Below are 13,289 nucleotides of genomic sequence, written 5' to 3'. Positions count from 1 at the left end.
CTCATGTTTGTACACCTGCGGTAATAGTAATGCTTAGCTCCTTGTCTCACAGGGTTCTTTTAGTGTGTTTCATAAATGTTCCATTCTTCTGTATTCCATTTTTTTTCTAATGTTTATTGCCAGAATATGTATTGATGTAAAGATGTACATAGGGAATTTATCATAGAGTCATAATAAAAAAACAGTGTAAAGAAGCGGAGTAGCCACATTTTGATCCATATATGGTCATATTAAGGGTTTAATAATGACTTGTGATAACAAAGTCTGAAATGTCTATTGTATTGTTTTCAGGTTACTCTAAGTGAGGGTCCTCACCATGTTGCTATGTTTAAGGATAGCTCCCGGGAGTTTGATCTCACAAAGGAATCAGATGTAAGTATCTATGAATAGAGGAGCACACTGCATAGCACACATTCATTAACGCCAAATGGTAACGCGGGTTATACTGTCTAACCATAAACTGATTTATTTTTAATTTTTTTGGTGTATGAACAGTATAATTGACCTTTTCCTGAATACCATTGAATACCTGTTATTACATTGTAAGATGGTTATGCTGTTATTTAGCTATACATTGAAGTACACACTAGTATTTTTTTTTGGGTTTTAACCAATCAGGCTGAACGAAAAAAAAAAAAAAAAAACTGAGATTGTCGTACTAACTCTAGTGATGTTGGTACGGGGAACTCCCACCTCAGTGCCTTTTGTGTTCTTACTGGGGGTCTGCCTCCCTGCCAGAACATGCTGATCAGCACTGGCACCCATTGGCTGCCGGGTTCTGATCGGATGCTGGTTTTCCAGCATTCCCGTTCAACATACTGGTTTTTGAGTATGCCTGTAGGATAGACAGCTGTACATATGGGCGTAATGTCGGCCCCTGCCAAACTGGCTGTTTTCAACCGATTTTCAGCCCATGTGTACCCAGCTTAAGAAAATCACATTGTGAGACACCTGTGCTGTAATATATAGCCATGTATTTAAGTACACAATGTAAGACAATCACTTTGTAACATGACCATATTTTAAATATACGTACCTTCATATTTTTTTTTTTTTTTTTTTTTTTTTAAAAAGCTTTCCTAGTGGAATTAAGGCCTCACACACACATGCCGTTTGCCCGGCTCTCCTAGACACCTTGCCTCATGTTAGCGGCATTTTGGCAGAAAAAACACTTAACGCTTGTAAATGCTTTTAGAGGCATAAAGCAGTTAGGCGTTAATTTCATTGGCCGGAATAATAATTTATTCTGATCATTGAAATTTTATTTATGCTCAAGCACCAAACGCTGTTCGCATGAGTTTACACACGTTTGCATACATCAAGCATTTTTTTAATGCCAAAACGCTGCCGCTCCTGGCAATGGGCTTTTTTTTTTTTTTTTACCTTTTAACCTTTAAACGCATGAACACAAAGGCCTTATGCTTGTATAGGTTACGTTTGAGGTCAAACTATGTTTTGCTATTTAGTGAGGACTTTCTCAGCCTTCACAGCTATTTTAAATTTGACCTCTACTCCACTAAGAGCTCCAACCAAAGTCTTAGCTTTGTCCTGGCACTGAAAGAAAATATTCAGGTATGCCATTCAAGGTCTTGGCTAAAAAGCCCAAATGATAGCTGTCCACATTGGGAACCAGTAAATTAAGCTCAATGTCCTGGTTCTTCCTGGCAATGTAAAGTCTAGTACACACGGGCTGAAGGTTGGGCGGCATTGGCTGGTTCAATAGAAACCGGTCATATGTACTGCAGTCGGTCCGACAGAAGCTGGCCATTTGGCTAGCTTCTGGTGAAGGGGCATGACTGAAATGGGTCTGCCGTTTGGCTCCCGATCAATGCTCTTAGCCAATGGCTGAGAGCGCTGACCGGAATGTTCTGGCAGGGGGGCCGACCCCCTGTTAGAACACAACACAACAGCAGTGGCGATCTATGTACTAACATCAGATAGTACAGTGGCGCCTCTTGAGCTGTCAGGTTCTTTTTGTTGTTTTTTTCAGCCCTGCTATGTTGATTGAATCAAAAACTACTAGTGTGTACGAGGCTTAAATCCATTGAATTACTCCTTTTTGTAACTTATCTATGTGCATGAAAAACTCTGATTTAAAACACTGTTACCCATTGTGTGTGTATTGTGTCCTGACATATTGGGTTCTTTCTGCTGGCAGCTTGCAGCTTTGAGGGATGAAATAGAAGTACGAATGAGAAAGAGTGTTAAGAATGGACAGACTGTAAGCCCTGAGGTAATTATAACAATGTGCGTATTTAAGTATAAGTAAAATAATCTTTCCATTCTCTATAAATCTTTAATTCCGACATTCTGTTTTCCACAGACCATTTCTCTAAGCGTAAAAGGTCCCGGTATCCAGAGAATGGTGCTTGTGGATCTCCCAGGAGTTATTAGTGTAGGTAACATAGACCTGTTATGTTCCACATGTCCTGCACACATTGAATGTTGTACATTTACATTTTACCTTCCTTTTTTTTTTTTTACAGACTGTTACCTCTGGAATGGCTCCAGATACCAAAGAAACCATCTTCAGCATCAGTAAAGCATATATGCAGAACCCTAATGCTATTATCCTCTGTATACAAGGTAACCATTTTAGTTATTTTTTTTCTAAAAGGTAAGAACATTTTTCACAGCACCTGGAATTAGGTCACATACTCCCAGATGCTTCCTTTAGAGAGACACTACAAGTTCCTGATAAAGTTGATGTCCATTGCTGACTGTCACTTTTCTTAAGCTGGCTGTAGGCTGAAATTCGGCCGGTTCAGCAGGGACAGGCTGAATTTCAACCCACTTAAGGCTGTTCCTAATTGACAGAAGACAATCTAACCATTGACTTTGGTTGAACAGGAATGTTGGAAAACATTTTAATTTGGTAAGGGGCTGCAAACAATCGGCTAATCTGTGTTTTCAAACAGTGGAGGGGTCCCTACTGTCAGAACACAATAACACAGTGAGGATGATTCCTCCATCCACCTCACTTGTGTGGATGGGGGTATTTTTCTTTTTTTTCGATTAGCCCTCTGGCTGATCGGAGAAACGAAAGATCGAGAGAAACGAAAGATCTTTGGCCAGCCTTCATGCAGAACATACGCAAGATGCTGTCTGAGGCATGTTTAGCACTTATAACATTTTGGTTGAGTAGTTTAACTTTTGTTCTCCTAAAAGATCTATTTGTTTCCTATAATTAAGTGTTTGGACAGACAACATAAAATAGACCCTGTCACCAGGCTTTGCTTTTCAATTAAAACTTTTGCAGCAGTAATACATAATTAAAGCAGTCCCTGCATTTTTTATCTTTGTTGGTCTGCACAAAGAAAATATCCTACACTTCCGAACTGTTGAATCCCTGGCATGAGTGTGTGCTCCTGCTTTTAACCTTAAAGTGGTTGTAAAGGTAAAGAACAATTATAGCCAGCTCCTCTGTTCTATTAATCTCTCCTACACTGTGTAGTGATTATTTTTTAAACAAGGCCTGTAAATACCTCATCTTAGATCTGTTATGGCCGGTCACGTGACCTCCGCCTGCTCTATTCCTCTGCTCTACAGGCTACTGAGGAAGGGGCCGAAATCCCCCTCTGACGTCAGCCAGGTAGGTCACGTGACCGGCCAGAAAACATCAAAGACGAGGTATTTGCAGGCTTTGTTACAAATACATTTACAGTGTAGGAGAGATTTCTATAACGGAGGAGCTGGCTGTACTTGTTCTTTACTTTTACTACCAGCTACTAATAGCGTCAGGAGGGGGGGTGGGGGCAGAGAGGGGAATAGAAACGCATAGGAGCTGACCGGCAGGCAGGGAAAGAGGAGAGCAGCGGGATGACGGAGGCCGTAACCTGACCGCGGTTTTCAGGGATCAGCAGCCATGATGGTCTGTGGTCAGCACACAGGGGGACACAGGAACAGGCAGGATCAACCAGGTTTGCAGCTTAGAAAGTAGCAGATTAAGGCTCGATTCACACCTATGCCATGTTGCTTTTGAGCGTTTTTGCCGAGTTCTTCGACACACGTTTTTACTGCGATTTTGCCGTGATTTGCGTTTTTTTTTTTTTTTATACATTTTTCTTTTTTTTTTAGCCGGCAATTTAAATTTTTTTACATTTCCTTTAACAACCAGCTATAAACAGGTTAAAAAAATGCAAATGGCGGTAAAAACACGATACTTGCGTTTTGGATGCGGGTCCATTGAATTATATTACATGCAAAACGCTGCTTTTTGCGGGGGGGGGGGGGGGAAATCCTGACCCTTTCCAAAAACGCAGAGGCACAAAAAAGCATTGATGTGAACATGTCCCATAGGAAACCATGTTAAAAAATTTCCCTGCAAAATGCATCAAACGCATTAGTGTGAATGGAGCCTAAGACGGCACACACACTGTGCTGTTTAACCTGCTCTAAGGGAACAGAATCTCCTTTTTTTTTTTTTTAAGGGCAACAACCACTTAAAATCTTGGAGATGAGATTGAGAGGCTGTCCTGGGAACCACAGCAGCAATTCCATCTCTTGTTTCTGTGTGCAGCTCTCCACATAACAGGAGCTCACACATTCAAAGTGAATCCAGAGATGTTCTTTTACATCCAAAGAATGGAAGACCAGCTCTGTTTGCATAGTTCTGCCTAATCGGCAAAAAGCCAGCCATTAGCGGGGATCTTGCTCTGGATAGGCATATGATTGGGGCAGTTTTAAGCTGTAATAATGGCATTGTCTGGCTCTGCTCACTGCCTATGAACTTTTGAGGATAAAAATATGGTAGCTGCCATGGATGTCCGCTGTAATGTATTGTTATTCTGACATTTTCTAGTTGTTGAAAAATTATTAGGTGTTTGCCGATGCTTTCATGGAGTACTATTGTCCTATTTTGATATGACATTTATAATTAAAGCGAAACAATCAATTTGACATTTCGGGGGAAAATTGGTCGTGTCTGTGTGTGCTAGTTCCTTTATTAAAATGTGTAAATGTGACAAGAGTTGCATCAATCTAGGAAATTTAATATTTTAAACATGCCCTTCTCTCCATGATCTGCAGATGAGGTGGGTGTTGGGAAGATACTTTCATGCACTTCCTGGAGTTTGCCTTTAAAGATTAATTTACCTTGAAAATTATTTCCAAAAAAATACTAAACCACCTCTAGGTGGCAGTGTGATCCTATACTACTGTAAAGTTCTCAGCACCAGATAAATTGGAAATGATTGTTCATGTGGTGGATCGCTCACAAGCATACTGTAGTATATAATGTACAATGTGTATGTTTCTGTAATATAATTGTGCCATATACCTTCGTTGTAGCACCGTTCTGCACTTCTGTGACCTGCCAGAGCTCTCTTCCCCGCAATTATATTACAGAAACGCACACATTGTATGTTATATACTACTGTAATAGAGTGGATTATAGGATTTTACAAGCATTTTAAATTAGGGCTTATTTTCGGGATAGGGCTTATATTGAAGCCCTCCTGGAAAATAACGCTATTATTTTCAGGGAAACACGGTAGTTGGTCGCAATAATTTATAGATCCTTTAAATAACAAACATGTTAAACTTACCTCCACTGTGCAGCTCGTTTTGCACAGACTGACCCCGATCCACGTCTTCTAGGGACCCTCGGCGGCTGTCTCTGGTCCTCCCCGCACAAACTACACACGTTCATGCGAGAGAGCTCGCACTGTGTGTAGTCCTTGCGGGCGCGCTCCCGTGAAACAGCGATCGGCCATAGCCGCTCACTGTATCACTCGGCCCTACCCCTCGGTGCGCCACGTCACTGGATGTGATTGACAGCAGCGCCAGCCAATGGCTGCGCTGCTTTCAATTCATATGCTCTAGCCAATCGGTGGCCAGGCTGAGCGGCGAAGAGGATGTCTGGACCGAGCGCAGGACTTTCGAGGGGTCAGGTAAGTATAACGGGGGAGGCGGTATACTCTGACGTTTTTGCACTTTAATGCATAGAATGCATTAAGGTGAAAAAACTATTCCTTTACAACTCCTTTAAAGAGACCCATCACTAGCTTAAAGAGGAAGTAAACCCATAAAAAAAAAAACACCTGCAGGACAAAGCATAATGACCTAGTATGCATGGCATACTAGCTCATTATGTAATACTCGCCTCCGATCGAAGCCCCAGCAGCTGTCCTCTTCCAACACCCGGGCAGCCGACATCTTGCCCGGGGGTTACTTCCGCATATTGCAGCTCCGGCACTCTGATTGGCCGGAGCTGCAATGACGTCACTCACATGCGTGCTCACAGGAGCTGGCAGTGACGGCACAGCCTCAATGAGGAGCGGCACACTACAGTGTGCCTGCGCCGCTTGTCTACGGTGCATGCGCTGTAGACGGTGGGGCCTGTGATTATAGTAAGTATCTCCTAAACTGTGGAGGTTTAGGAGATATTTCAAGCACCTACAGGTAAGCCTTAATTTAGGCTTGCCTGTAGGTTAAAGTGGTTGTAAAGGGTTTACAACCACTTTAAACAATTGCATGTAAAAGCACAGAAAACTCAATGGATTCTGCTATGACTTGAGAACTTCAGTAAAGTTTCCAGCATTGCCACCTCAGTAACTTTTATGTTCAATTTTCACTATTGAGTTTAAGATGACTTTTTTCATTCAGTTCAACTGTGTGGAAGATGTCTAAAATATTGCTCTGCACTTTGAGCTGTAATGTTCGTGCCATAGCATTAAAGTGTAACTAAACCCATCCAGACACATTCTCTGTAAACCAAGTGAAAGTCCCACAGTTCCCCAGTACGATGGCTACAGTCCTGCATAAACAACATTTTTTGAGAGTCTCCAAGCTATGTACAAATGAATTGTATTTACCCAAAACAAATTTATCGGTTTTAGCTAGACTGCCCCATTAATGTTTGTTCCCTTCTGTTTTACAGATGGGTCTGTTGATGCAGAAAGAAGCATTGTCACTGATCTTGTAAGCCAAATGGATCCCCAAGGCAGACGTACCATTTTTGTGTTGACAAAGGTAGACCTTGCTGAGAAAAATGTAACCAGCCCTAATCGAGTAAGTGGATTCCTGCAATCTTTACTAAAATGCTTCTGTATTACCTTGTGCTATGTGACAGACAAAATATGTTTATTTGTTATCCTCTCAGATTCAGCAAATCATTGAAGGTAAACTATTCCCAATGAAAGCACTTGGGTATTTTGCTGTTGTAACTGGAAAAGGTAAGAACAATATTGTACATTATTATCTTTTCTAAATTGGGGCTTTAATTACATTTTTAAACAAGATTATTTAAAGAAGTATAGCCAAAGCTTCTCCTATGGATCAAAGGAGTGCAGTTCATTCTGCACTTGTGCAATTAGTTTTCAGCCAACAGTGGGCAGCAGACTTGGGAAAGATCCTGACCATATTGTCAGGATCCACCCAGATGCCTGGACCAGCAGCTGGCTCCGCCTCTCAGCGAAATCGGGTGGAACATGTAACATGTTCCTAAAGATCAACGTATTCTTTAAGCCATAATTGTTGATGTTATTAAATGATTACTGTGAAATATTTATTTTATTTGTCCCTGTATAATGGTTAAAAACGCAGCAAAACACAAAAGAAAAAAACAATTCAACTCTCTCTAGTTGGTGGTAGTTTAATGTACCATGTGTATGGCCAGAACTAGGTCAGAATCCAGAAAATGTCTATTATTCTTAATACATTATATTACTGCAAGTTAATTTATTTTCCTTAACGGCCATGTTTTAATCTTAATCGTATTAGGCAACAACAATGAAAGTATTGACTCCATCAAGGACTATGAAGAAGAATTCTTTCAAGGATCAAGTCTTTTGAAGTAAGTTCTGTCTTGACTAAAGTACAAAAGCATGCTATTTATGAAGAGCTCAAAGCCAGAACATAAGTTTATATATTGTACGTCGTTGTGTTGCTGCGTTAATAATGGCCTCTGTGTTACTCCTTACCTCCTAGAAAAGGGATGCTGAAGGCTCATCAGGTCACCACCAAGAATTTAAGTCTTGCTGTTTCCGATTGTTTTTGGAAAATGGTCCGAGCATCTGTAGAACAACAGGCTGATGCTTTCAAAGGTAGCATGTCTAACATTATTTAAGTTACACAAGAACATTACCACAATTAATAGGTTGCATCTAAACAATCATGATTTATTTTTATTTTTTTTAGCTACTCGTTTTAACTTGGAAACAGAATGGAAAAATAATTATCCCAGGCTGCGTGAGCTTGACAGGGTAAAGTACAATATACCACCAATACAAGCACCTCTTCTACACCCAGGTTATTTTATTTAAAATGACTGACTTCTTTGTAGAATTTGCACAAAGTAGGAATTTTTCATTAAATCTCAAGCAAGAACCACTTTGGCTTGTAGTCTGTTATTTGGAGAGCTGTACTTTGCAAATAATACAGTGGGTGAAAAAAATATGTGATCCCCTGCTGATTTTGTATGCCCACTGACCAAGCAATGATCAGTCTATAATTTTAATGGTAGGTTTATTTTAACAGTGAGAGACCGAATAACAACAAAAATATCCAGAAAAACACATTTCAAAAAAGTTATAAATTGATTTGCATTTTAATTAGTGAAATAAGTATTTGACCCCTTCGCAAAACATGACTTGATACTTGGTGGCAAAACCCTTGTTGGCAATCAGAGGTCAGACGTTTTTTGTAGTTGGCCACCAGGTGAGGGATTTTGTCCCACTTCTCTTTGCAGATCTCTCCAAGTCAATATGGTTACAATGCTGACTTTTGGTAACTCGAACCTTCAAGTCCCTCCACATATTTTCTATGGGATTAAGGTCTGGAGACTGGCCAGGCCACTCCAGGACCTTAATGTGCTTCTTGAGCGACTTTTTTTGTTGCCTTGGTTGTGTGTTTTGGATCATTGTCATGCTGGAATATTCATCCACGACCCATTTTCAATGCCCTGGCAGAGGAAAGGAGGCTCTCACACAAGATTTGACGTTGCATGGCCATTGTACCTTTTGATGTGGTGAAGTTGTCCTGTCCCCTTAGCAGAAAAACGACCCCAAAGCATAATGTTTCCACTTCCATGTTTGACGGTGGGGCGGGTGTTCTTGGGGTCATAGGCAGCATTCCTCCTCCTCCAAACACTGCTTGATGCCAAAGAACTAGATTTTGGTCTCATCTGCCTACAACACTTTCACCCAGTTCTCCTCTGAATCATTCAGATGTTCGGTAGCAAACTTCAGACGGGGCCTGTACATGTGCTTTCTTGAGCAGGGGGACCTTGCGGGCGCTGCAGGATTTCAGTCCTTCACGGCGTAGTGTGTTACCAATTGTTTTCTTGGTGACTATGGTCCCAACTGCCTTGAGAGCATTAACAAGATTCTCCTGTGTAATTCTGGGCTGATTCCTCACCGTTCTCATGATCATTGACACTCTACTGGATGAGATCTTGCATGGAGCCCCAGACCGAGGGGAATTGACAGTTATTTGGTGTTTCCTCCATTTGCATATAATGGCACCAACTGTTGTCGCGCTCTTACCAAGCTGCTTGGCGATGGTCTTGTAGCCTATTCCAGCCTTGTGTAGGTCTACAATCTTGTCCCTGACATCCTTGGACAGCTCTTTGGTCTTGGCCATGGTGGAGAGATTGGAATCGGATTGCTTCTGTGGACAGTTGTCTTCTTTACAGGTAACAAGCTGCGGTTAGGAGCACTCCCTTTAAGAGACACCTGGGAGCCAGATTCCTTGTTGATTGGGGACCAAATACTTATTTCGCTCATTAAAATTCAAATGCTTTTTATAACTTTTTTTAAAAGCATTTTTCTGAATGTTTTTTGTTCAGTCTCTCACCATTAAAATAAACCTACCATTAAAATTATAGACAGATTTTTTTGTCAGTGGGCAAATGTACAAAATCAGCAGGGGATCAAATACTTTTTTCCCCTCACTGTAAATTGAATTGTTGTTCACTTTTTTGCACCCTCCTAATTTTAGGTTTTAGCAACCATTGTATGATTCATTATGTGATCTCATGTTCTCGTTTTAGAATGAGTTGTTTGAAAAAGCCAAAAATGAAATTCTTGATGAAGTTATAAGTCTTACCCAGGTTACACCAAAGCATTGGTGAGTAGTTGAAATGTTGTTTTTGTTAATTTAAGCTTAGTTTACAATGGTTAATCAAGGTAAATGGAACTGTAGCCAAAATGTTGTTCTAATTTTTGGTTAGCACATAGAGAGCTTACAACATCTGTCACTAAGAAAGAAAATGTAAGGACATGTAGAATATTACAATTGTCATTAAAACCAGATGCATGGAGAAACACTGATTCCGGTAACTTTCAAAGAAGTACTACTCCTTTTTTTTTTTTTTATGTATGCCCTAATAGGGGCCATAGACAACAGTAAGAACTGGCATAGGTTCTAACCAATCACCACTGTATCCAAATCTTGAAGGTAAGTTTTCCTAGTGTTCCAATTTTATTTGTAGCTATAATCTTTACACAATATGAACAGAAGAGGAAGAGTTTAGTATGTTTGTTTTTGTCAAAAACCTTTTGGGTGGCATGATTGCTTTTTTCCCAGGATAAGCACTGAACAGTAATTGTTGGTTTTCATTTCTTTCCTTATTAGGGAAGAGATCCTCCAGAGAACACTGTGGGAGAGGGTGTCAACCCATGTGATTGAGAACATCTACCTACCAGCTGCACAGACCTTGAACTCTGGTACTTTCAACACCACTGTAGACATCAAGCTGAAACAATGGACTGACAAGCAACTTCCTCATAAAGCAGTGGAGGTGAGAAAGAGGACTTTAGATGATGTACACAGTCATGTCATGTACATATACAGCGGGTAAAATAAGTATTGAACACGTCACCATTTTTGTAGGTAAATTAATTTCTAAAGGTTTACTATACAGGTGAAACTCGAAAAATTTTAATATAGAGCAAAAGTTCATTAATTCACTAATGCAACTTGAAAGGGGAAACTAATATGAGATGGACTCATTACATGCAAAGCAAGATAGTTCAAGCTGTGATTTGTCATAATTGTGGTGATTATGGCTTACAGCTCATGAAAACCCCAAATCCACAATCTCAGAACATTAGAATATTGTCAAAAGGTGCAATATTCTAGGCTCAAAGTGTCCCACTCTAATCAGCTAATTAAGCCATAACACATACAAAGGTTTCTTGAGCCTTTAAATGGTCTCTCAGTCTGGTATAGTAGGAATCGCAATCATGGAAAAGACTGCTGACCTGACAGTTGTGCAGAAAACCATCATCGACACCCTCCATAAGGAGGGAAGGCCTCAAAAGGTAATTGCAAAAGAAGTTAGATGTTCCCAAAGTGCTGTATCAAAGCACATTAATAGAAAGTTATGTGGAAGGGAAAAGTGTGGAAGAATAAGGTGCACAAGCAGCAGGGATGACCGCAGCCTGGAGAGGATTGTCAGGAAAAGGCCATTCAAAAGTGTTGGGGACTTTCACAAGGAGTGGACTGAGGCTGGAGTCAGTGCATCAAGAGCCACCACACACAGACAGATCCTGGACATGGGCTTCAAATGTCGTATTTCTTGCCAAGCCACTTCTGAACAACAAGCAAAGTCAGAAGCGTCTCACCTGGGCTAAAGAAAAACAGACCTGGTCTGGTGCTCAGTGGTCCAAAATCCTCTTTTCTGATGAGAGCAAATTTTGCATCTTATTTGGAAACCAATGACCCAGAGTATGGAGGAAGAATGGAGAGGCACACACTGCAAGATGCTTGAAGTCCAGTGTGAAGTTTCCACAGTCTGTGTTGATTTGGGGAGCCATGTCATCTGCTGGTGTTGGTCCACTGTGCTTCATTAAATCCAGGGTCAATGCAGCCGTCTGCCAGGAGATTTTGGAGCACTTCATGCTTCCTTCCGCAGGCTAGCTCTATGGAGATGCTGACTTCATTTTCCAGCAGGACTTTGTACCTGCCCACACTGCCAAAAGCACCAAAACCTGGTTCAATGACCGTGGGATTACTGTGCTTGATTGGCCAGCAAACTTGCCTGACCTGAACCCCATAGAGAATCTGTGAGGCATTACCAAGAGAAAGATGAGACATGAGACCGAACAATGCAGAAGAGCTGAAGGCCGCTATTGAAGAATCCTGGTCTTCCATAACACCTCAGCAGTGCCATTTCTTCACACCAAGCTGCTTGCCTATTGCAGATTCAGTCTTCCCAGCCCGGTGCAGGTCTACAATTTTGTTTCTGGTGTCCTTCAACAGCTCTTTGGTCTTCACCATAGTGGAGTTTGGAGTGTGACTGTTTGAGGTTGTGGACAGGTGTCTTTTATAGTGATAACAAGTTCAAACAGGTGCCATTAATCCAGGTAATGAGTGGAGGACAGAGGAGCCTCTTAAAGAAGAAGATACAGATCTGTAAGAGCCAGAAATCTTGCTTGTTTGTGGGTGACCAAATACTTACTTCCCATCATAATTTGCAAATAAATTATTTCCAAATCAGACAATGTGATTGTCTGTATTTGTTTCCACATTTAGTCTCTCATAGTTGAGGTATACCTATGATGATAATTACAGGCCTCTCATCTTTTTAAGTGGGAGAACTTTCACAATTGGTGGCTGACTAAATACTTTTTTGCCCCACTGTATGTCGATAACAACCCATACAATCCATACATGCAAAGAAACCAAAACAAATGAGTTCAGAAATGAAGTTATGTGTAGTAAAATGGAATGACACAGGGAAAAAGTATTGAACACGCTAACTGAAATGTATTTAATACTTCGTACAAAATCGATTGTTGGTAATGACAGCTTCAAGACACCTCCTGTATGAAGAAACTAGTCGCATGCATTGCTCAGGTGTGATTTTGGCCCATTCTTCCACGCAAACAGTCTTCAAATCTCGAAGGTTCCTTGGGCCTCTTTCATGTACTCTGATCTTTAGTCCTTTCCATAGACTTTCTATTGGATTCAAGTCGGGTGATTGGCTGGGCCACTCTAGCAGCTTTATTTTCTTTCTTTAAAACCAATTGAGTTTTTTTCCTTTGGCTTTGTGTTTGGGATCTTTGTCTTGCTGAAATATCCACCCTCATTTCATCCTCCTCATCCTGGTAGATGGCAGCAGATTTTTATCAAGAATGTCTCTGTAGATTTTCCATTCATCCTTCCTTCAACTATATGAAATTGTTGCCAGTACCATATGCTGAAAAACAGCCCCTCACCATGATGTTCTCTCCTCCAATTTTCACTGTTGGGTATGGTGCTTTGCAACAATAAGGTTGCAGCGGTCTTGAAAGAGCTCTTTGCTTTTACCAATCATGAGATGTTTCTTGTGACACCTTTTTATA

At 40.8% G+C, this 13,289-nt stretch overlaps 1 protein-coding gene across 5 annotated transcripts in view; it reads left to right on the top strand.

The window, feature by feature from the left end:
- Positions 1-13,289, top strand: part of OPA1 (OPA1 mitochondrial dynamin like GTPase) — a 110,859-nt gene that overhangs the window by 30,401 nt on the left and 67,169 nt on the right. For all 5 annotated transcript variants that reach the window (XM_040349523.1, XM_040349521.1, XM_040349522.1 and 2 more), the window contains 11 exons: positions 292-372; positions 2,159-2,233; positions 2,324-2,395; positions 2,487-2,586; positions 6,881-7,011; positions 7,103-7,175; positions 7,723-7,795; positions 7,930-8,045; positions 8,140-8,204; positions 9,992-10,068; positions 10,576-10,741. In XM_040349523.1, the coding sequence (XP_040205457.1) occupies positions 292-372; positions 2,159-2,233; positions 2,324-2,395; positions 2,487-2,586; positions 6,881-7,011; positions 7,103-7,175; positions 7,723-7,795; positions 7,930-8,045; positions 8,140-8,204; positions 9,992-10,068; positions 10,576-10,741 (1,029 nt within the window). The remainder of the gene's footprint in view (positions 1-291; positions 373-2,158; positions 2,234-2,323; positions 2,396-2,486; positions 2,587-6,880; positions 7,012-7,102; positions 7,176-7,722; positions 7,796-7,929; positions 8,046-8,139; positions 8,205-9,991; positions 10,069-10,575; positions 10,742-13,289) is intronic.

This window comes from Rana temporaria, chromosome 4, assembly GCF_905171775.1.
Source record: "Rana temporaria chromosome 4, aRanTem1.1, whole genome shotgun sequence".
Lineage (NCBI taxonomy): Eukaryota > Metazoa > Chordata > Amphibia > Anura > Ranidae > Rana > Rana temporaria.
Note: the sequence above shows the minus strand (reverse complement) of the source record. Positions and strands in the feature narration are given on the sequence as shown.